The sequence below is a fragment of the Oncorhynchus mykiss genome, chromosome 7, assembly GCF_013265735.2.
Source record: "Oncorhynchus mykiss isolate Arlee chromosome 7, USDA_OmykA_1.1, whole genome shotgun sequence".
Classification (NCBI taxonomy): domain Eukaryota; kingdom Metazoa; phylum Chordata; class Actinopteri; order Salmoniformes; family Salmonidae; genus Oncorhynchus; species Oncorhynchus mykiss.
In genome coordinates, this window is record NC_048571.1 from 40,489,874 (window position 1) to 40,514,303 (window position 24,430).

A 24,430-nucleotide genomic window follows, 5' to 3' on the forward strand; every position below is an offset into this window, starting at 1 on the left:
CAAAGCATCCTTCACTCATGCTGCCAAACATACCCTTGTAAAACTGACCATCCTACCAATCCTCGACTTTGGCGATGTCATTTACAAAATAGCCTCCAATACCCTACTCAACAAATTGGATGCAGTCTATCACAGTGCAATCCGTTTTGTCACCAAAGCCCCATATACTACCCACCATTGCGACCTGTACGCTCTCGTTGGCTGGCCCTCGCTTCATACTCGTCGCCAAACCCACTGGCTCCATGTCATCTACAAGACCCTGCTAGGTAAAGTCCCCCCTTATCTCAGCTCGCTGGTCACCATAGCATCTCCCACCTGTAGCACACGCTCCAGCAGGTATATCTCTCTAGTCACCCCCAAAACCAATTCTTTCTTTGGCCGCCTCTCTTTCCAGTTCTCTGCTGCCAATGACTGGAACGAACTACAAAAATCTCTGAAACTGGAAACACTTATCTCCCTCACTAGCTTTAAGCACCAACTGTCAGAGCAGCTCACAGATTACTGCACCTGTACATAGCCCACCTATAATTTAGCCCAAACAACTACCTCTTTCCCAACTGTATTTAATTTATTTATTTATTTTGCTCCTTTGCACCCCATTATTTTTATTTCTACTCTGCACATTCTTCCATTGCAAAACTACCATTCCAGTGTTTTACTTGCTATATTGTATTTACCTTGCCACCATGGCCTTTTTTGCCTTTACCTCCCTTCTCACCTCATTTGCTCACATTGTATATAGACTTGTTTATACTGTATTATTGACTGTATGTTTGTTTTACTCCATGTGTAACTCTGTGTCGTTGTATCTGTCGAACTGCTTTGCTTTATCTTGGCCAGGTCGCAATTGTAAATGAGAACTTGTTCTCAACTTGCCTACCTGGTTAAATAAAGGTAAAATAAAAATAAATAAAAAAATACTCTTCCAGATCTGCCAGTCAACCAGACTCTTCCAGATCTGCCAGTCAACCAGACTCTTCCAGATCTGCCAGTCAACCAGACTCTTCCAGATCTGCCAGTCTACCAGACTCTTCCAGATCTGCCAGTCTACCAGACTCTTCCAGATCTGCCAGTCAACCAGACTCTTCCAGATCCGCCAGTCAGCCGGGATCTGCCAGAACTGCCAGTCGGCCAGGATCTGCCAGTCGGCCAGGATCCGCCAGTCGGCCAGGATCCGCCAGATCCGCCAGTCAGCCGGGATCTGCCAGAACTGCCAGTCGGCCAGGATCTGCCAGTCGGCCAGGATCTGCCAGGATCTGCCAGTCGGCCAGGATCCGCCAGTCGGCCAGGATCCGCCAGATCCGCCAGTCAGCCAGGATCTGCCAGTCAGCCAGGATCTGCCAGTCAGCCAGGATCTGCCAGTCAGCCAGGATCTGCTAAAACCACCAGCCAACCAGGATCTGGTAGATCTACCTACCTGCCTGAGCTTTCTCTCACTCCCGAGCTTTCTCTCACTCCCGAGCTTTCTCTCACTCCCGAGCTTCCCCTCACTCCCGAGCTGCCTCAGTCCCGAGCTGTCCTTCAGTCCCGATCTGTTCCTCAGTCCAGTGGGTTTCTGGGTGAGGACTACTAGGCCATGGTCGGCGGCGAGGGTGGACTATCCAGGGACGCGAGGAGTGTGGACTAAGACATTGACTGAGTGGGTTCCACGTCCCGCGCCGGAGCCGCCACCATGGACAGACGCCCACCCGGACCCTCCCTATTGTTTTGAGGTGCGTTCGGGAGTCCGCACCTTAGGGTGGGGGGGGGGGGGGGGGGGGGTTCTGTCACGCCCTGGTCTAAGTATTTTGTGTTTTTCTTCATGTATTGGGTCAGGCCAGGGTGTGGCATCGGGTTTTTTTGTATTGTGGTGTGTTTTGTCCTGGGGTTCTGGTGTGTATGTATTGGGATTGTAGCTAGTGGGGTTATCTAGCAAAGTCTATGGCTGTCTGGAGTGGTTCTCAATCAGAGGCAGGTGTTTATCGTTGTCTCTGATTGGGAACCCTATTTAGGCAGCCATATTCTTTGAGTTTGTCGTGGGTGATTGTCCTTAGAGTCCTGATGTCCTTGTTATGTGTTAGTTTACACAAGTATAGGCTGTTTCGGTTTTCGTTACGTTTATTGTTTTTGTAGTGTTTGTATTTAGATTCGTGTTTCGTTTGTTGAATAAACATGAATCGCAATCGACACGCTGCATTTTGGTCCGACTCTCCTTCTCACCAAGAAAACCGTAACAGCCGGGTTTCACCTGGTCAGTGTATGTCATGGAAAGAGCAGGTGTTCTCAATGTTTTGTATACTCAATGTATAACTCTGATTTGAATTTAATGTAATTTCTTATTTTGTTCTGGTCTGTAACTGTTCTTTTCTTTGTCATGTATTTCTAAGTTTTATGTGGACCCCAGGAAGAGTTAGGTTCAATTTAGGTTCTGAATGAAAGGTGAAAATATGTATTTTCCAGATGTAGAATCTATGATCTAATCTAGATCTATGTCTGCAGACATTGAAATCAAGGCCTATGTTTGGGTCAAATCAAGACTGGTCCAGACCGGACCAAAAGCCAACGTCTGTGGACATGGAAATCAAGGCTGGTTTGGACTGCACCAATAAAAAGACGGCTGGTCTGGACAGGACCAAAAAAAGACATCCAAAAGACGTCGGCGTCGGTCCGTGCTTACTGGGGTATAGCCTACCATGTCAGCCTTGTAATGGCATTTTATGAATACCCATCCATGTGTTAGGACGACCGTTTGTAAAACAGGCCGTTGCATTGGCTTTGTTAGTCTTGATTCCTGTGACCTAATCAATTTGGTTATTTAAGCTCTGAATATCAGCTACCCAATTTTATCAGTAGTTATCCTGAGCCTATTTTCAATGTGTTTACACAGTGGGAAATGCAGAAGTATTTTCTTTTTCATTGTGATCAGCTCGTCAAACAAACTTGAAACCACTGATCATGACAATGTAGCACACGGGGTGAAACTCCTGTACGGCAGTTGTGAGTAGCCTGACTATCAATTCCATATTGTCCATTTTACTTCAACCTGTACTTTTTTTTTAGGATATGTTGTTTGCTAATATGTCAGCAAATGTTTTGTTTGATTGGGCACCATTTAGGTTAATAAGTTATTTGATCTGAGAAACCTGCATGATGTAAAAAGTGTTAGTCTCATTGTCATATATTTCACCTCCAGCCTGTAGGCTACAGAAAAGGCCACATACTGTTTCTACCATATACTATATCTGCTGCTACATGATTTATATTAGTTGGATGGAACGTTGGTGGAGCGTGGCAGCGATTTGTCTCTCCAATAGCACCCTGTAGAGACTCGCTGGGAATGGACATACAAAATATTTTGCACCCCTGCCTTTGACAAAGTGGGCACTGCTTTTCTTATTTGACACATCTGGCCGTGTTTGGGAGTCCCATAGGGCGGTATACAATTTGCCCAGCATTGTCCGGGGCTGGAGGGGAACGAGGCAGTGTATGTACTGGCTAAACAAGCACTGAGTAGTGGGGATGTTGATGTTGTAGTTTCAATGAGCAAGGCAGAGGCAAAAAGCCTGATATATACAGTGATGATGAAGACATGGCAGGTGCAGTGGAATAGAGATACTAAGGGCAGTCATTTATTTCAAGTAGAGAGGAAAGTCGGGGGGGGGGGGGCAGGAAGGGACAGAAGAGAAGAGGATATTTTTATATGATTAAATGTGAGACACAGCCGGTTGAACAAGACCTTAAATGTGATAGGAAAGCATCCAACAGTAAAGTGTGATTATTGACAGGAAACAGAGACCGTGGAGCATGTATTGCGACAGTGTGGGCAGTATCAGAGGGAAAGAGAGATGCTGAGATCTAGTATGAGGGACAAGGGGATACAGGAAATTAGTTTAGAGTATATTGAGTTGAACGTCATTCGACATAGTCTCAAATATATTTTGTTAGCTTTTTTAAGAGCAACAGGGCTGGCAGGTACGATTTAGTTTTTCCCTGTCTCGAACCCACACCCCAGTACAGTAGGTGGCGGTAATACACCATAACGTTGGATGCCAACTGCCGATAAATCCCATCGAAGAAGAAGACGCGAGACTCCTCCCCTCTCTCCCTTCCAGAAAATTCAGCGTGACTGACGTTTCGTGTCGCTATAGACTTAAAGTAAGTTCATCTTTATAATACGTTTTAGACCATAAACAGTTGATTCAGTGTTTGCAGTATAATAGTTAAGTTGTACTAATGTTCAACTATATTGTCAGAAGTCATCTTGTACAACAAGAAAATGAACTACTTTCGCAATTGAAGAGCACGTGTTAGTGTTCAAAGCTAAGGCAGAGAGGCTAACGTAAGCGAGCTATACTAGCTGCTAACATCATCGCATGAGCACCACGAACACATTTTACTGTCTTTATCTGTATGTGAAATCTTACTCCTTTCATAAAATTTTTACAATTACCCGTTTGTTGTAATATTGACTTGCGTTTTCACGTGTCTTGAGTCTAGTGAAATTATAACTTAATAGCTAGTTAGTAGCCGCGCAAGCTCCGATACTGTCCCTCTCTGGTGCTTTCGCAGCATGCTAGCTATGCATTTATGACAGTAACATGGTCTTTATTAGTTACCACAGTCATAATTATGGCAAAACCCAAGCTACTTAAAAAAGGTATGTAAAAAATGTACCCTTAGCGTAACCCTAACTTTAACCACACTGGTAACCTTATGCTTAAACTTAAATTAAGACCAAAAATCAATTGTTTGTTTCACGATATAGAACCAATGATGACTTTGTAGCTGTGGTAACTAGTGACAACCCCAGTTGGCTAGTTCAGCGTTTACAGAACTGAGTTCTGGGGACCGCAAGGGGTGCACATTTATTTTTTTGCCCTAGTACTAGACAGCTGATTGAAATATTCAAAGCTTGATGTTGATTGTTTTGATTTTTTTAACATAAAAAATAAATCAGCTGTGTTGTGCTATGGCAAAACCAAAATGTACACCCCATGTGGTCCCCGTGACTGAGTTCTGGAAACCCCGGGCTAGCTAATAGACATTCAAGAAATGACCAATATTTTATTAATTAACTGATGCAAGAATGTAAATTATAGTCAGTGTTTTCCTCTAGTGCTGCTATAGAGCTGATTATGGACAAATTTTCAGCCGAGTACTTTTTCCACTTAAATTAACTAGGCTACTTTTCCAATTCGCCAGTCAGAAAAAAGTCTGCTGAGAACTCTCCTGCTAGAATGCATCTTCTAGCAATCTATTTATAGGACAGGTGCCTGTCAGTCACAAAGTGAGCGCTCCTGTCCTACCTCTCGGTACCTGGGTGTGGGCTGTGGTTGCAGTCAAATTTCTTTACATAGGAGAGAGCACAGTGATGCCAACAGACACACTGGCCGTGAGATGCATTTGACCCTCTTCGCATGCTCACATGGCATTCCTTATTTCTCACGCGTTGAGGGAAGTACTGCTTTTATTTTCTAATCTGCTATATGCAGTGCATAAACTTTTCAATTGTGCATCCAAATAATTTTTTAATTCGGAACATTTAATATGCGCCTGCAATTCCACATTACAAGCATTGTAACTGCGGCAGCTTTCAACAGGGAGATACATAATTTTCTTGCCACCGCAATAAACTGCGGCAGATTGAAGCTTGTGATTGGTTTACTGACGGTTGGGGACCAAGGCAATTGGATGCACGTCCCCAAATGATTTAAGTTGAGTGTAGTAGAGGTCGAACGATTTAATCGGAATGGCCGATTAACTTCTTGCTCCTACTTGAGACGCAGACGTCTCAAGTAGGCACCTGGAAATGCAAATGCGCTACGCTAAATGCTAAATGTACTCGTTAAAACTCAAACGTTCATTAAAATATACATGTAGGGTATTGAATTAAAGCTACACTCGTTGTGAATCTAGCCAACAAGTCAGATTTTTACAATGCTTTTCGGCGAAAGCATGAGAAGCTATTATCTGATAGCATGCAACACCCCAAAATGCCTGAAGGCGATGTAAACAAAAGAATTAGCGTAGCCGGCGCTACACAAAAACGCAGAAATAAAATATAAAACATTCATTACCTTTGATGATATTCTTTGTTGGCACTCCTATATGTCCCATAAACATCACAAATTGGTATTTTTCCCGATTAAATCCGTCCATGAATGCCCAAAATATCCATTTGAATAGCCTGTCTGCATCACGCAACGTCATGTTTAAAAATTATATAAGTTGCCTATATTCTTTGACAAAACACTTCAACCTACTTTTATAACCCAACTTTAGGTATTTGTAAACGTTAATAAGCGATCAAATTGATCACTGGGCGATCTGTATTCAATAGCAGCTACAAAAGAAAACAGTGTCCATTTTTCAATCTTCCAAAATCGATTGAGGTAGGCTGGATGGAATCACGGATCTATTGATAATGTCTCAATGGATTTTTGTCAATGAAAATGACGTTTTTGGCGACATCGTGTGGAAGCTGTAGGAATTGCATCCGTCTCCATATTAAATTTGGTTTCCTTTAAATAATCCATGAAAGGGGCGCATGGATACTTTTTTCAGATTTCAGTGACTAGTTTTTCTTGCGCTTTTCGATGAAACACACGCTCTGTTATAGTCACAGCCGTGATTTAACCAGTTTTAGAAACTTCAGTGTTTTCTATCCACACATACTAATCATATGCATATACTATATTCCTGGCATGAGTAGCAGGACGCTGAAAAGTTGCGCGATTTTTAACAGAATGTTCGAAAAAGGAGGGGGTAGGATAAAGAGGTTAAGCCAAGGTATGTTGCTAGCTAGCATTAAACTTATCTTATAAAAAACAATCAATCATAATCACTAGTTAACTACACATGGTTGATGATATTACTAGATATTATCTAGCTTGTCCTGTGTTACATATAATCTGACTGAGCATACAAGTATCTAAGTATCTGACTGAGCGGTGGTAGGCAGAAGCAGGCACGTAAACATTCATTCAAACAGCACTTTTGTGTGTTTTGCCAGCAGCCCGTCGTGCGTCAAGCATTGCACTGTTTATGACTTCAAACCTATCAACTCCCGAGATGAGGCTGGTGTGACCGAAGTGAAATGGCTGGCTAGTTAGCTCGCGCTAATAGCGTTTCAAACTTCACTCGCTCTGAGCCTTGTGGGGTGGCTGTTTCCCTTGCTCTGCGTGGGTAACGCTTCGATGTGGTCGCCGTTGTCGTTCTGTTGCTGGTTCGAGCCCAGGGAGGAGCGAGGAGGGGGAAGGAAGCTATACTGTTACACTGGCAATACTAAAGTGCCTATAAGAACATCCAATAGTCAAAGGTTAATGAAATACAAATGGTATAGAGGGAAATAGTCCTATAATAACTACCTAAAACTTATTACCTGGGAATATTGAAGACTCATGTTAAAAGGAACCACCAGGTTTCATATGTTCTCATGTTCTGAGCAAGGAACTGAAACGTTAGCTTTCTTACATAGCACATATTGCACTTTTACGTTCTTCTCCAACACTTTGTTTTTGCATGATTTAAACCAAATTGAACATGTTTCATTATCTACTTGAGGCCAAATTGATTTCATTGATGTATTATATTAAGTTTTTAAAAAGTGTTAATTCAGTATTATTGTAATTGTCATTATATTGTCACATTTTTTTATTTATTAAATGGGTCGATTAATCGGTATCGGCTTTTTTGGTCCTCCAATAACCGGTATCGGCGTTGAAAAATCATAATCGGTCGACCTCTAGAGTGTAGCCACGGCAGACTGGACAGGCGCATTTGTTCTCCGCTGATCAAATTTTATGGCCTGAATGCATAGTGCCAACTGTACATTTGGGTGGAAGAGAAATAAGTGTCTGGGGCTGTTTTTCGTGATTCGGGCTAGGTCCCTTAATTCCAGTGGGAGGAAATCTTAACGCAACAGCATACAATGACATTCTAGATGATTGTGTTTCCAACTTTGTGGCAACAGTTTGGGGAAGATCCTTTCCTGTTTCAGCATGACAATGCCCCTGTGCACAAAGTGAGGTCCATACAGAAATGGTTTGTTGATTGGTGTGGAAGAACTTGACTGGCCTGCACAGATCCTTTTTCAAACTGAGTCTAATACCTACATGTTTCAAGCTGACCACCATAGTCCCTGTGCCCAAGAAAGTGAAGGTAACCTGCCTAAATGACTTTCGCCCCATGGCGCTCATGTCGGTAGCTGTGAAGTGCTTTGAAAAACAGGCCGTGGCTCACATCAATACCATCATACTAGACACCCTAGACCCACACCAATTTGCATACTGCCCCAACAGATTCACAGATGACGCAATCTCAATCGTACTCCACACTGCCCTTTCCCACCTGGACAAAAGGAATGTGAGAATGCTGTTCATTGACTACAGCTCAGCGTAGTTAACAACACATCTGCCACACTGATCCTCAGCACATGGGCCCCTAGGGTGTGCATTCTTAGTCCCCTCCTGTACTCGGTTCACCCACTACTGCGTGGCCAAGCACGACTCCACACATTAAGTTTGATGACGACACAACAGTGGTAGGCCCGATCACCGACAACGATGAGACAGCCTATAGGGAGGAGGTCAGAGACCTGGCAGTGTGGTGCCAGGACAACAACCTCTCCTTCAACATGAGCAAAAAAAGGAGCTGATCGTGGACTAGAGGAAAAGGAGGACCGAACACGCCCCCATTCTCATTGATGGGGCTGTAGTGGAGTGGGTCGAGAGTTTCAAGATCCTTGGTGTCCATCGCCAACAAACTATCATGGTCCAAACACACCAAGACAGTTGGTCCAGACATCACGACAACACCTTTACCCCCAGTAGACTGAAAAGATTTGTCATGGGTCCCCAGATCCTCAAAGTTATACAGCTGCACCATCGTGAGCATCCTGACCGGTTGCATCACCGCCTGCCCAGCTTCTGCCATCCAGGACCTGTATACTAGGCGTGTCAGAGGAAGCCCCAAAATATTGTCAAAGCCTCCAGTCACCCAAGTCATTCTGTTCTCTCTACTACCGCATGGCAATCGGTACCGGAGTGCCAAGTCTAGGTCCAAAAGGCTCCATAACAGCTTCTACCCCCAAGCCATAAGACTGCTGAACAATTATTCAAATGAACACCCGGAGTGTTTACATTCCCCCCCGTTTTTACACTGCGGCTACTCACTGTTTATCTATGCATATTCACTTTATCCTTACCTACTTGTACAAATTACCTCGACTAACCTGAACCCCTAGACATTGACTCTGTACTAAAGGTCGACCGATTCTGATTTTTCAACACCGATACCGATTATTGGAGGACCAAAAAAAGCAGATACTGATTAATCGGCCAATTTGTAATAATGACAATTACAACAATACTGAATGAACAATGAACACTTTTATTACGGGGAGCCTGCCTTACTATTTCTATTTGGCTGGGTACTCCATGTGCTTGTGGAAAACACTGTAGCTGTTGCTAATTAGGCTACTCATATCGTCACATGGACTCTGGGTAAGGCCAATTTGAATATCCTCAGAATGCATGTCACGTAGACCAATAGTTTATAATCCAACCAATAATTTTTTTTTCTCCATATCTCTTGCAGAATGCGTTACGTGGCCGCTTACCTCCTGGCTGTGCTCGGTGGCAACACCAGCCCCTCCTCAAAGGACATCAAGACCATCCTGGGGAGTGTTGGAATCGAGGCCGAAGCGCAGCGCCTAGACAAGGTATGGCACCATTTAGGGAGATGCTGTTTTGATAAGATAAACTGAGTTACTTTTGTTTCCTTGGACACTGTTGCACGATGGAGGCCTCGGTTTACACAGTAACTGGTGATGATTAGAACCTGAATTTGTTTTCACAGGTTGTCAATGAATTAAATGGAAAAGACATCAACGAAGTCATGAATGCTGGTGAGGCATTTTCCCTTATGTCTTTGATTTGACTCGTGAGTTCATGCATGGTCATAGCTACAGAATTGTTAATGTTACAGATTGGCTAATGGGAAGCATCGCAAGGAATTTTTCAACTTATCTGTTCTTGCTGATACTTTCTTTGTTCTCGATTCGGTATATACCAGAGATTATTCAGAAAGATATTAAATCCACGTTTTATATCAAATGAGAGATGCCTCTTGCATGGGTGTAGATCTTTGTTTTTGGTCGCACTGTGTGATGCACTGTCATCTACTTCCACACGCGTCCGCATTGTGTAGAAATGTTTAGTTCCTGCATAGATGTTGGGAAATGCAAGATGTCTGGTAGCTAAAATGGTGAGGGAACTGCTCACTTTGTGGATTTAATATGTTTCTTTATATTGTTTGATTTTTGGAGAACCACCTGCAACTGGGCACGGACATTTTATAAGATAATCTTTTTACCTGAATCAAGAACGAATTGCCAAAAACGGGTTGTGTTTCCATTAGCCAATCTGTAACGGGTTCGGAGCAATACATACCGTACATCCTGTTAACAATTCTGTAGCTCATTATGCCTGATTTGCACTATAGGGTCAACCCAAACCGTACTGTTGACTGAGATATTTTCTCAGTACTTCTTGGTTCGGCACTATAGTGTGATTGGCTTTGGTCTAGGGCTGATCCCATTTAGTCGGTTTGTTTGGTCGATAGGCTGTTGGTCAACCAAGATTTATTTTGTCGAACAGTCTTTCGTCGAATTTGGTTAACTTCTTGCGTCGAGCAATCCCGTATCCGGGAGCGTAATCATAGCCTCAAGCTCATTACGTTAACTATTCATGAAAATCGCAAATTAAATGAAAGAAATATATTTACTCACAAGCTTAGCCTTTTGTTAACAACACTGTCATCTCAGATTTTCAAAATATGCTTTTCAACCATAGCTACACAAGCATTTGTGTAAGAGTATTGATAGCTAGCATAGCATTAAGCCTAGCATTCAGCAGGCAACATTTTCACAAAAACAAGAAAAGCATTCAAATACAATAATTTACCTTTGAAGAACTTTGGATGTTTTCAACGAGGAGACTCTCAGTTAGATAGCAAATGTTCATTTTTTCCCAAAATATTATTTGTGTAGGAGAATTTGCTCCGTTTTGTTCATCACGTTTGGCTAAGAAAAAACACCGAAAATGTAGTCATTACAACGCCAAACTTTTTTCCAAATTAACTCCATAATATCGACAGAAACATGGCAAACGTTGTTTACAATCAATCCTCAAGGTGTTTTTCACATATCTATTCGATGATAAATCATTCGTGGCAGCTGGGTTTCTCCTCGGAAGCAAATGGAAAAATACACGCAGCTGGAGATTACGCAATAATTGCGACGGAGGACACCAAGCGAGCACCTGGTAGATGTAGTGTAAAATGGTCAATCTTCCAATGATATGCCTAAAAATACGTCACAATGCTGCAGACACCTTGGGGAAACGACAGAAAGTGTAAGCTCATTCCTGGCGCATTCACAGCCATATAAGGAGACATTGGAACACAGCGCCTTCAAAATCTGGGGCATTTCCTGTTTGAAATTTCATCTTGGTTTCGCCTGTAGCATCAGTTCTGTGGCACTCACAGATAATATCTTTGCAGTTTTGGAAACGTCAGAGTATTTTCTTTCCAAAGCTGTCAATTATATGCATAGTCGAACATCTTTTCGTGACAAAATATCTTGTTTAAAACGGGAAAGTTTTTTATCCAAAAATTAAAAGAGCGCCCCCTATATCGAAGAAGTTAATAGCCTACTGATTCCACGAGCACAACAACGACATGGCAAGTAAACCATTTAGCAAATTTGGCTGTTTTTACATTTTTTTGCTTTGGGTAAAATAAAGGCTTTACCAAAAAACTTCGGGTATTATTTATTTCCTGTTTACCGTGTTCAAAATTGTCGTAAAAACTATTTATAATAATAACACTCCCTTTGCTATTATGGTACGCTTATGTTTAGTGTTTACATTGTTCCAAGTGGCCAGAAATTATATTAATCCATACAGCACCAGTTTGGCACACACAATATGCAGGCAGCGCTTGCTCCTTACCTTTTTCTTGATCTCCAGTATTTTCCACAACTATTCAGATTTATTCCCCACATCTGACTTTCCCTCTGCCTGCTGAGCAACCCTTAAATATTCCCCCGTTTCGAATTTGTCATGTCCTCTGCATCCACGTTGAGTTATTTATAACCAATTTATTGATGTGATTATGATTAGAGGTCGACCGATTCTAATTTTTCAACACCGATACCGAATATTGGAGGACCAAAAAGGCCGATACCGATTAATCGGCCGATTTTAAATAAATAAATAAAAATATTTTTGGGGTAATAATGACGATTGCAACAATACTGAATGAACACTTATTTTAACTTAATATAATACATCAATAAAATCAATTTAGCCTTAAATAATGCAACAACAGTGTTGGAGAAGTAAAAGTGCAATATGTGCCATGTATAAAAGCTAACGTTTAAGTTCCTTGCTCAGAACATGAGAACATAGGAAAGCTGGTGGTTCCTTTTAACATGAGTCTTCAATATTCCCAGGCAAGATGTTTTAGGTTGTAGTTATTATAGGAATTATAGGACTATTTCTCTCAAAACGATTTGTATTTCATATACCTTTGGCTATTGATGTTCTTATAGGCACTTTAGTATTGCCAGTGTAACGGTATAACTTCCGTCCCTCTCCTCGCTCCTAACTGGGCTCAAACCAGGAACACATCGTCAACAGCCACCCTCGAAGCAGTGTTACCCATCGCTTCACAAAAGCCGCGGGCCTTCCGGAGCAAGGGGAACAACCACGCCAAGTCTCAGAGCGAGTGGCATTTGAAATGCTATTAGCGCGCACCCCGCTAACTAGCTAGCCATTTCACATCGGTTACACCAGCCTCATCTCAGGAGTTGATAGGCTTGAAGTCATAAACAGTGCAATGCTTGAAGCATTGCGAAGAGCTGCTGAAAAAAATGCACAAAAGTGCTGTTTGAATGAATGCTTACGAGCCTGCTACTGCCTACCGCTGCTCTATCAAATCAGACTTACTTATATCACACAGAAATACGAGCCATAGGTCATTAATATGGTCAAATCCGGAAACTATAATTTCGAAAATTAAACGTTTATTATTTCAGTGAAATACGGAACCGTTCTGTATTTTATCTAACGGGTGGCATCCCTAAGTCAAAATATTGCTGTTACATTGCACAACCTTCAATGTTATGTCATAATTACGTAAAATTCTGGCAAATTAGTTCGCAACGAGCCAGACGGCCCAAACTGTTGCATATACCCTGACTGTGCTTGCAATGAACGCAAGAGAAGTGACACAATTTCACCTGGTTAATATTGCCTGCTAACCTTTCTTTTAGCTAAATATGCAGGTTTAAAAATGTATACTTCTGTGTATTGATTTTAAGAAAGGCATTGGTGTATATGGTTAGGTACATGGAGCAACGACAGTCCTTTTTCGCGAATGCGCACCGCATCGATTATATGCAGCGCAGGACACTCTAGATAAACTAGTAATATCAACCATGTGTAGTTAAATAGTGATTATGATTGATTGATTGTTTTTTATAAGATAAGTTTAATGCTAGCCTGCAACTTATGCGAATGCAGTAAGAAGCCAAGGTAACAGGTAAGTTCCTCGTGAGGCAGGTGGTTAGAGCGTTGGACTAGTTAACCGTAAGGTTGCAAGATTGAATCGCTGAGCTGACAATGTAAAAATCTGTTCTTCTGCCCCTGAACAAGGCAGTTAACCCACCGTTCTTAGGCCGTCATTGAAAATAAGAATGTGTTCTTAACCGACTTGCCTCGTTAAATAAAGTTGTAAAAAAAAAACACAGATTTCCGGTTGTTATGAAAACTTGAAATCGGCCCTGATTAATCGGTCAACCTCTAATTATGATATGCAATATGTTAGGCACTATTGTTTCCTATTCGGGTGGGATTAGTTTTACTGGGGGAGGTCGGATAATGTAATTATGTACACTTGAACAAAACACCACATCTGTCATTTTTGTCCTGTCATACTCTGTCAATACATGGCAGGAAAATAACAATTCCAGCCAGAATAACCTACTGTTTTTTTGCGAACTCCAAGGTCCTCTGATGGTACTAGCCCCGTGTGAATCGATATCCTTGAGTTTGACAGGTGTTGCTTGTGATTTGCACAAGAAAACAATAACTGAACCAATAAATTTAACTAACTGCTGCGCATAAGCTATATTTGAATGGCCTACATGTAGCCTATCAACTTTCAGTGAATGCATTTGTTTGTTTTGTGCGTATTAATTGAATATTGCCAAATGCATCAGTATAAAATATTTAGCCTATTTAATGCAACCCTTGCTGTTTAGTAGATCGCAAAGCAGCATATAACCAAGCTAAACATTTGGAAATGGTAAGTTAACGCTCATCCATTGTCTTAAAATACATCTCAAGTGCAATTGCATTGTTTAGTTCACATCTAAAGGCTGGAGGGTATTGAGGCCATACTGCGGATCGCTAAAATATTCCAATGATTATGAGCACACTTCCTCAATTCAAATATGATGGCGACACTATAGGAAAGATGGTTCGGTATGGTTTAGAAACTCGGGAACCAAGCTAGAGTTATCCATGTGGCCCGATCACCTAGACATGTTGAAATACTGTATCTTCGCGCCTAGAATAAAAACTTCCAGGCTTCTGTCATAACTGTCAATTTATTTAAAAAAAAGAGAATTACAGGGGGCAGTTTGGGGGAAAAACAAATCCTGTCCAAATCATCCTCTGGAATAACGGACATTCTGAAGTAAGTCTGAGCCCGGCACTATCAAATCAATTGGTTGGGACTCCCTCTAGTCATTTGTGTATCTTAATTATTTCATCAAACCGTCAGACAAGTTCAGTGAATATAGTTGATTTAATTAAAACACATAGGATGTGTCAATATATGGAAAATAACACGTAACAAAATGTAGACCCATCGATTGGTCAGAAGAACAGACAACTTGATAATTTTTTTGGGTTGTTGCCAGGGACAGCCCTACTTTGATGTATAGATTGCATATAGGCGCAAATGTCGTCAGTCATTCATCCATTCGCTGTTCATGTTAATTTGTTACCTGTCAATGAATTGGTCCTTTACGCTTTGCAGGCCTCTCTAAGTTGGCCTCCGTGCCAGCAGGTGGTGCTGTGGCAGCTCCTGCAGCTGGCGCTGTGGCTGGCACTGCTCCTGTTGCTGGTAAGATCAATCTCTCATGTCTCTCCTTTTGTCTCACATCACATTCCACAATATGGTGCCAAACATTTCAATGGACTGAAACACATTTCTTTGAAAATAATTGCATTAAACAACATAATTAGAGGGAAATGCTCGTGCTTCATATTAGACACTGTTATTGCATTTCTGGAAATGAACTATGCGTTTTGCGGATAGACTCCCAAACTTGAAGCTAACCTGTGTTTGTGTGTCTGCAGCGGAAGAGAAAAAGGAGGAGAAGAAAGAGGAATCTGAAGAGGGATCTGATGACGACATGGGATTCGGCCTCTTTGATTAATTTTTCTTCCGCGAGAAGTGAAAAAAACAATAAAATTTGAAATTGTTACCAGAAATCCAAAGTTTCTTTTTAAAAATATATATACACACACACACACACAACTGTCCAGTATTGTAGGAATGTTAAAGTTACAATGACACAAACACGGTAGCCAGCAGCCTACTAAAATATTGACCATTGCCTGAGACAAACTTAAAGTCTGGCAGAACAATGGTGTTTATTTTGAGTACCGAACTGCATATTTTTTTGTGGCAGTTAGAATTTGCCGGTCGTGCAAGAAAAGGGGAAACCTTGTGGGATTATAAGAAATGAAGACCTGGAAACACCTGGGAGACCTGAATTTCACAGCTGGCATGGGTTTTCTGTTTTTCAACCTTGATTCATTGAATAGCATGAGTTTTACTGTGGACACAATTGTTTAGAATCAGCAAGTCTAATTTGTGATTTTTTAAAATTGTACTTAACTGGTAGAATATATTTTGTTTACTTGGTGTCTAACTACCGCAAATATTTAGACTGAAATTACACCAATATGTTTTTTTTAAATCTACATATGCGCAACTACATCCCTAGTTCTAAGAATAACACATTTGTTGGTGTGCTGCATACTGCACCATGCAGAAGTTCCGATCTGACGCCTCTATTCCACCTCTTATTTGTTGCTGTGTTTGGCACGTTTACCAATATCCAAGGGGTGGAGAGATTGGTTACTGCCATTCATGACACAATGGTGACATCTTGTGGATAAATGTAATATGATTTGATGTAATCAATGTTCTGTTTCTAAAATGTTATCTTCACAGACAGTGCAAATAAACTTTTCCTGAATATCTACTCTAGTTGCACCTTGCAACATGGTGTCTGGCAGTCCAAACAGTGCCTGGTCAGTCTACTCCTAACCTGGCCAAATGTCTTAATTAAACATTTTTTTTTGGAATCGTTAGCAGGATAGGAAGGAAAATGGTCTAATTCACACACTTATCAAGAGGTCATCCCTAATGCCTCGAATTTGGCGGACTCACTAAACACTTGCTTCATTTGTAAATAATGTCTTGAGTGTTGAAGCTGGCCCCTATCTGTAAATAAAGCATATTTAAAAATGGTGCTGTATGGTTTGATTAATATAAGGAATTTGAAATTATGTATATTTTAGCAATTACATTGACTTTCGATACTTAAGTAGGATTGTACTGGGCGACTTTTACTTTTGCTTCAGAAAGCATTCTTGTCCTATCACTAGTCTAGGGCAAAACTATTATTAGATGTTCTGTACAGTCTACCCCTTAGTTACATAACTACCGGTAAGTCTCTTTCTGTCATGCTTGTGTTTATACCATATTACCATTGGTACACATGTCTGTTTAAACTTTTGATCACATGTACATCCGCCAGGTCCCGGAGAAGGCTCTGTGGCAGGATGTCAAACTGGTTGTGCCTTCCTTTGTAAAGCTCTCCTGCCCCAGGAGGAACCTTTGTGCACAGGTAAGACGCATCAGCTCATGCTTCACTCATAGACGTGGCTGACTGTAAAATCATATTACCTCTAAATCAGCGATCCCAGTTACTGGTAATCAGGTGCCACACAAACACCATGCTATTATTGCTATTGGCAAGAGCATCCCCACTGGGAAATAATTGATTGAGTCACCATTGATTATTTCAACATACTGGTTATCACACAATATCAATACAGCTGATTGAAGTTAGATTAATCTTTTTTTTTTTTTTTTGTCAGGTTAACCCTGATGTCAACCAACTATTGACTACAGGGTTTCAGGGTGTGGTTAATTTTAAACTGTGGGCAATTATGAAGTATCAATCAAAATGTAATGTTGATCTGTCTTTGCCGGGTGGGTAACTTCTGTCTATGTCAAGGCATGTCCCCCCGTCTTATCTGTTGTCCTGTGTGAACTTAAGTATGCTCCCTCTAATTTTCCCATCTCTCTCTCCCCTCCCAGAGGACCTGAGCCTTAGGGCAATGCCTCAGGACTACCTGGCCTGGTGACTCCTGGCTGTCCCCATCTCCAGTCTACCTGGTCATGCTGCCGTTCCAGTCTCTGCTATTTTACCTGTCTATGGGACCCTGACCTGCTGTTTTCGACCCTCTCTCTCTCCCACCTGCTGTCTTGACCTCTGAATGCTCGGCTATGAAAAGCCAACTGACATTTACTCCTGAGGTGCTGATCTGTTACAACCACTGTGATTATTATTTGACCCTGCTGGTCATCTATGAACATTTTAACATCTTGAAGAACGATCTGGCCTTAATGGCCATGTACTCTTATAATCTCCACCCGGCACAGCCAGAAGAGGATTGGCCACCCCTCAGAGCCTGGTTCCTTTCTAGGGAGTTTTTCCTAGCCGCTGTGCTTCTGCATTGCTTGCTGTTTAGGGTTTTAGGCTGGGGTTCTGTATAAGCACTTTGTGCCATCTGCTGATGTAAACATGGCTTAATAAATACATTTGATTGATTGTTTGAGGTCTTAAACTCCACCACTGACAGAGGCTGCTGCCACTGGAGTTTGGCCATAGCATTGAGGAGACCCTGGCTTCCCCACACATCTCTCACATGGAGGAGGAGAGGATGTCTTATCCTCAACCTTTACAGAAAATTGAATTCATGTTTCTATTGGTCCAGCTAATGAATGTGGTTGATTAGGTCACCTGCCATTTTAAATAGGTGTGCCCAAATCAAGGACAGGCTAAAACTGCTTCTCCAATAGAAATCCCCGATCGCACTTGTCGGCTGGTTAAACTCATGCGTAGAAACACGTCATCGGCGCTATAAAGCTCATCTCACACCGAGATACGCAAGTGCAGGCCATCAAATCAAAGGCACTCCTTCGATATGTTGTTTTTGACATAAATGAAAATGTGTCAGTTTGTCACTTTCATGAGGTTGGAGTAATAACATGTTCAACTACTTTAGGCATTGACTCGAATCTGGGTTATGCCTTCAGATTTTTAAACTTCTCTCATTGACTTCTCAAACCCCAGCCTGGTCTGTATCGCAAGCATTCCCAGAAGTTTTACGATGTTGCGCCTCTGGGTTTAGAAACTCTGTGCCCAAATATTTGTCAGGGAATGTCTGTTAAAGAGCGACTGACCCTAAAAAAAAAAAAACATTCCCTTTGAAAACGGCCTATGTGGCAACAATATGAGTCAAACATTTATTCTAGTGTCAAAATTGACTACAACGTGTAAATAGGGTAATTTTGGTCATAAAATCAGTCTCGTCTAAAATGGAGTTTGTGACCTCGGTGCATCACAATGACCACATTTAAATGCACACCAATATCCCATTATTATTCGGGATGCTCAAGTCTTCTGTTTAGTCTTTTTTTAGTTGACACATACAGTATAAAATTGCACATTTTTCATTAGTAGTTCATCCTTTGACTGAAAAAACTATGATAAAACTAAAGAGTGTACTCAATTAAAAAAGTGTAAATACAAGTATGCGGATTTCCTTATATGAACTAAGTAAAACTGTTGAAATTGTTGCATGTTGCATTTATATTTTTGGTTAATATTATACTTCCTAGAAATATTGCTACATAAAGTTCTGTTCATTAGCTTGATTTTCTTATTCTTTCAGGTGAAAGGTACAGGGGTCCTCAGTATAATTTCCAGAAACAAGGCATTACCCTACAGGGGTAGGCAATCTCAGTCCTCGAGGGCCTGATTGGTGTCAGCTTTGTCCCAGCCCCAGCTAACACACCTAGATTACTCATCATCAAACCTTTGATTAGTGGAATCAGGTGTGTAGAGCTAGGGCAAAAACTAAAATATGCACACCTTTGTGTCCCAGAACCAGGATTAAGAATGTAATAACCTTGTACCAGGGTAGTTAGTGAATGCAGTTACAGTACATAGTACTTACTATCCCTAGTGGTCCGTTGTAGAGTAGGTTGGTAGAGCATGGCGTCTGCAATGCCAGCATAGTGGGTTCAATTCCCGTAAAATGTATGCACACATGATTAGTTGCTCTGGATAAAAGCGCCTGCTAAATGGCATATATTATATTTTATAATTTAGGTAAATAAATACAGAGTGTACCAAATGTGGTAAGAACTCCATATTGCATTTCCATTACTTACTAACCTGTAAACATAGTAATTACACAGATTGCCCTAGTGTAGATTTACAGGTACAAGGCATACTATACGTGTTGTGTGTGATGTTCCCTTCATGACTTGCCTCTGGGTTTCATTTTCAGTCATCTTTAAGTAATCTATTCCATTTGTGTCACAAGGAATCAAGGAGCACGCCGTGTGCTTTTACACCACGAAGAATGTTCCGTTTCCCCTGCAGTCTTTTTTTGCATGTGACGTTGTATCAATGATTATGATCGTCATAGTTATGCAACGTCTGATCTGGATTAACCTGAAAAGCAACATAAATGTCATTAGTCTAGTCTAGTTGGGTGGGAAACATGTTATAGCTTTTAAGAAAACCTGTGTCTGACCTCTAGTTTAGTTTACTTGCACATAATTACATACATTTGAATAGAAGAGGAAAAAAAGGTCTGACTCGCCTCTGGTGTTGTTACCTGTGTCTGAGTGAAGCGGTCTTCTAAGTAGCGGTGGCCCAGGCCCATGATGTGGCCTTTGGAATGCCTGGAGAGACAGGCCACCCTGGCTGTGAAGTCCAGAGTGAAGGCCAGCTTGACCAGCTCCGGGGCATTGACGGGCCCAGATCCAGCAGTGTGTGGTGTCTGGTGGCTCTGGCCTGTAGGTGTCTCTGTCTCCACGTACGTATCAGCTAACTGCTGGAAGGTGCTGTAGGACAGCTTCTGGAAGAATGAGCTCAAGCTGGGGTTCTCCTTCAGCTATGGAGAGAGGACATACTTTCATGACCATAGAATATAATACGTTATTATCCATTAGGAAATAGCAAGTTTAGACTAAAGTCCAGACCTGTTTTATGCCAACATTCCACTTCTTGTAGTCTGTGTAATTTACCAAACATGTTTGGCATATGACAGATTACAAGAAGTGAAATGTTAGCACATTCAGACTGGTACCCAGCCTATAGCAAGCTATGCTAAATGTGAAAGATGCATTGAGTGTCAAAGGAAGACTGTGTTAAGTTTCTCAAATGCAATCTTTTTTTGTAGGTTATAAACAGAAACCTTGTTATCAATGAGGTCTCCTTGCTGCTTCATCAGAACAATGATCCTTTTTATGACATCCTCTGGAAGAAATGGATAGAAAACACACAGTAGGTAAACATACAGGTAACTGCCAAAATAAAGAAATGAAAAATATATATTTTAGAACAAATTCTTATTTACAACGACGGCCTACACCAGCCAAACCTGGACGACGCTGGGCCAATTGTGCGCCGCCCTATGGGATTCCAAATCACGGACGGTTGTGATACAGCCTGGATCACAACCACAAAAAAAAATGTTAATAGGGTGTTTGTTGGGCCACCACAAGCCAGAACAGCTTCAATGCACCTTGGCATAGATTCTACAAGAGTCTGGGACTCTATTGAAGGGATACGACAACATTATTCCATGAGAAATTCCATAATTTGGTGTTTTGTTGATGGTGGTGGAAAACGCAGTCTCAGGCCCCGCTCCAGAATCTCCCATAAGTGTTCAATTGGGTTGAGATCTGGTGACCGAGACGGCCATGCATATGATTTACATTGTTTTCATGCTCATCAAACCAGTCAGTGACCACTCGTGCACTGTGGATGGGGGCATTGTCATCCTAGTCACGTGAGCCAAAAGAATGGCCTGCCCAGAATTTTCATACATGACCCTAAGCATGATGTGATATTAATTGCTTAATTAACTCAGCAACCACACCCGCGTGGAAGCACCTGCTTTCAAAATACTTTGTGTCCCTCATTTAATCAAGTGTTTCCATTATTTTGGCAGTTACCTGTAGTAACTCTACATTAGACAGTAACATATTTGTGTGATGTGCTGTATTATATGACCTTTACAGCTTTATACATACAATGTGTATGTTGCTATAGAATGTGTCATTTTTAGTGTGAATATATAAAGACATCAATACACATAAGCACATTGATACTTACCATCTGTAAGAGCTGCCTCTGTCTCTTTCACCTCGTGCACAATCTTCTCCAGCTCTTCTGAAACTTTCTCATAGTACGAGTCAGTAGGCCCCACACTCTCAACCGCTGTAAAAAAAAAGTAACAAGAACGATCATTGCCTTTGCAGTCTTTTTTCATGCAATAACTATATAATAACTGGACTACCAACTAGGGCCCCGAGTCAACTAGGGTCCAAATTCCCAAAACATTATTAAAATCGAGTCCAAGTCCGAAATCTATTTAGCATAATAAAACAATCCTATTGAATAGCTACCAAAAAGTTAACATTCATCATAAATAGGAATAGTTGATTCTTCCGTCTGCTGTATCTGTGTTTACAGGTCTATATTTCCAAAATGCTTTAAGATAATGCAGGATAATGCCTGCATTGTTTGAGTTAAGGGGGTGTGTCACAATATCTACCCCCCCCCCCCCCCCCTTAAGGGTTTTACACTAAAATGATTGCAAATCCACAAAATCCTGTTTGAACAAAAGGACAATAATAAGAAAACACACAGTAGTGTGTGATAATGGATTTGGGTGCCATGTCCTCACAAACCTACATTCAACTCCAGTTATGTCAGTGGTCTTGGCCCTGTCCAAAGCCAATGGTCTCTTCACAGACCCTCTGTGGCTGTCAATCTTGATTTTTCTCAGAGATAGTCTCCTCATGGAGCTCCTTTGCCTTATGGATTTCTTTTTCTGCAAGGTTCCTTGTGACTGTCCATCTTTCTCTGTGCCAGACTCCTGCTCGTCTTTCTTGTCACTCCCCTTCATAGAGAAAAACCCCAGAAAACCTTTCCAGAAAGAGGTCTTTTTGCTCTTCTTCTTGCCCTTTTTAGACTTATTCTCCAGTTCAGTAGACGTCTCAATCTCAGGAATGTCAGCAGGTCCAGGGATCTCTACTAGAGACACATTTGGTATAACAACTTCCTCATCAGGTGGTGTGCTACTGGCAATGCCCTCATCAGGTGTGCTGGGCTCCAAGGTGATCAAGGGGTCACTAGAAGGCCGGCGGACACTTCTGCATTTCTCTGACAGTGTCACCCACTTCTGAGGCGTTGTTGGTGACCTCTGGTCCTCACATGTCCCATCATTTAAACTGATGCTGCGCTTCACATACACCTCCAAGAGGCGACAAGTGTCCTTGTGGCCAAGAGATAGCAGCTGGGCGTTTTTGGGCACCACCTTCTCTGTAACCTCCATGACGGATATCTACAATAGATAGAAAACAAATCATTAGCATTATCTTCACTACTGTAAAACTGTCTAGATTTATAAATGTTCTTCATTCAACATTATGAGATGTCACATTCGCAGAATTGTCTTGTATATTGTTCTGGTTGGTGTGGTTTCACTTTTAATGCTCAGCCTAAAGTAAAGTCTGCATGATTTAAATTGTTTCATGAAATAATTAACTTTGTAGCCAACAGATATCCGGCTACAGGCACGATTAGCACAACATTGGGTCCAAATACAGTAAATTCCATAACATTCAGAACAGTTCTTCGGTCATAGTATTTTACGCAATACTGATCTCACTTCTTCCTGAACAGTTGGCTATTTACCAGTGCCATTACCCATTTCCTATGTTAATATGTCACTGGACAACATTAAATAATAGAATATCGTAGGTAGGCTAGTAGGCTACTCACCACTTTACAACGGTCTGTCTAGCGTTTCCTTTCCTATAAATGTGTTGATTCCGACGTGTTGTCTTGGTGAGATATAGGTCCTTGCAATACGGCATCCTTAGGGACGTCAAACTCTGACGTCACCCCAATGATGTTTGCATTTAAATTGGTTAAGTGGTTAAGGTTAGTGCAGCGTTTACCAAACTCGGTCCTCGGGACTCCAAGGGGTGCATGTTTTGTTTTTTTGCCCTAACTCTACACAGCTGATTCAAATAATCAAAGCTTGACGATTAGTTGATTATTTGAATCTGTGTAGCGCTAGGGCAAAAAAACAAAACGTGCTGCCCTTGGGGGACCGAGTTTGGGGAAACCCTGGTTTAGTTTTAGGTAAGGGTTATGGTTTGGGTAAAGTAGGGGTTACGGTTGGGATTAGGGTTTCGGGTAGTGACGATTCAGGGATTCCAGATAGCACTAATTGTGAGATATCTACACCTAAAAATAATGTATTTTCACACCCATGTTTGCACCAATGATTTAATCACTAGATAACATATTGGGGGAGCTGTGTTCAAGCCACAGTGCCTCCATCTTGGCACTCCCCACTGTTGTAAAAAACATTTTGGAAGTTATAGAAATGCATTTATTAATGCCTACATTTGTTTTTGCCTCCATAATGCACTTTAAAATTATATTACGCAAGCTAAAAATAAAAATGTAAAATATACACAGTACCCGTAAAAAGTTTCAGAACATCTACTCATTCCAGAGTTTCTTTATTTTTACTATTTTCTACATTGTATTATAATAGTGAAGACATCAAAACTATGAAATAACACATATGGAATCATGCAGTAACCCAAAAAAGTGTTAAACAAATCAAAATATATTTTAGATTCTTCAAGGTTTTGCCTTTCTTCACCCTTTGCCTTGATGACAGCTTTGCACACTCTTGGCAATCTCAACATTCGGTGCTCATATTGTTGGCTGAGGAAAGATACTTTTTTAGGGGGCATTATGGTCACACAAGGGCCTTGTGGCCATGGCTGTCGATGCTGCCGGGAAATTGGAGGCCAGCCCTGAATCCAACATGACCTTCTGCCCTTCTTCACCTAAGCTAGATGGAATTGTTTGAAGGTCATACTAAAGGACCATTTTTGCTATATAATATATATTTATTTTTTACCCCCCAAAATAGCCCATACTTTAGCATTGATTAACATATTCACTACA

The 24,430-nt window shown here is 41.4% G+C and overlaps 2 protein-coding genes across 3 annotated transcripts; one reads left to right on the top strand and one right to left on the bottom strand.

Moving 5' to 3' along the window:
- Positions 1–3,779: 3,779 nt before the first annotated feature.
- LOC110527753 (60S acidic ribosomal protein P2) lies at positions 3,780–16,580 on the top strand. 2 transcript variants are annotated; one of them, XM_021609250.2, is made up of 5 exons: positions 3,780–4,134; positions 9,577–9,700; positions 9,838–9,886; positions 15,088–15,174; positions 15,411–16,324. In XM_021609250.2, exons 2-5 carry the CDS (start codon positions 9,578–9,580, stop codon positions 15,488–15,490), a joined length of 339 nt encoding a protein of 112 aa, XP_021464925.1. In that variant the 5' UTR covers positions 3,780–4,134; position 9,577; the 3' UTR covers positions 15,491–16,324. The 2 variants fall into 2 exon arrangements, with proteins under 2 accessions (XP_021464925.1, XP_036839143.1); XM_036983248.1 differs by lacking the exon at positions 3,780–4,134 and having other exon boundaries at positions 15,411–16,580.
- A 1,288-nt stretch (positions 16,581–17,868) lies between these two features.
- Positions 17,869–23,422, bottom strand: LOC110527754. Its single transcript, XM_021609251.2, has 6 exons — positions 23,222–23,422; positions 22,130–22,781; positions 21,548–21,652; positions 20,625–20,686; positions 20,043–20,321; positions 17,869–19,876 (listed from the first exon to the last, which is right to left on the bottom strand). Exons 2-6 carry the CDS (start codon positions 22,770–22,772, stop codon positions 19,829–19,831), a joined length of 1,137 nt encoding a protein of 378 aa, XP_021464926.1. The 5' UTR covers positions 22,773–22,781; positions 23,222–23,422; the 3' UTR covers positions 17,869–19,828.
- Between the last annotated feature and the right edge of the window lie 1,008 nt (positions 23,423–24,430).

Bases quoted from the DNA above. Each gene is read 5' to 3' on its own strand.
- LOC110527753 (XM_021609250.2), top strand. From the start codon at position 9,578: ATGCGTTACGTGGCCGCTTACCTCCTGGCTGTGCTCGGTGGCAACACC. The intron at 9,701-9,837 runs GTATGGCACCAT...TTGTTTTCACAG, and splicing joins AAGCGCAGCGCCTAGACAAG to GTTGTCAATGAATTAAATGG. The intron at 9,887-15,087 runs GTGAGGCATTTT...TACGCTTTGCAG, and splicing joins CAACGAAGTCATGAATGCTG to GCCTCTCTAAGTTGGCCTCC.
- LOC110527754 (XM_021609251.2), bottom strand. From the start codon at position 22,772: ATGGAGGTTACAGAGAAGGTGGTGCCCAAAAACGCCCAGCTGCTATCT. The intron at 20,322-20,624 runs GTTTCTGTTTAT...CTCTCTCCATAG, and splicing joins GAGACCTCATTGATAACAAG to CTGAAGGAGAACCCCAGCTT. The intron at 19,877-20,042 runs GTAACAACACCA...GTTGCTTTTCAG, and splicing joins ACCGCTTCACTCAGACACAG to GTTAATCCAGATCAGACGTT.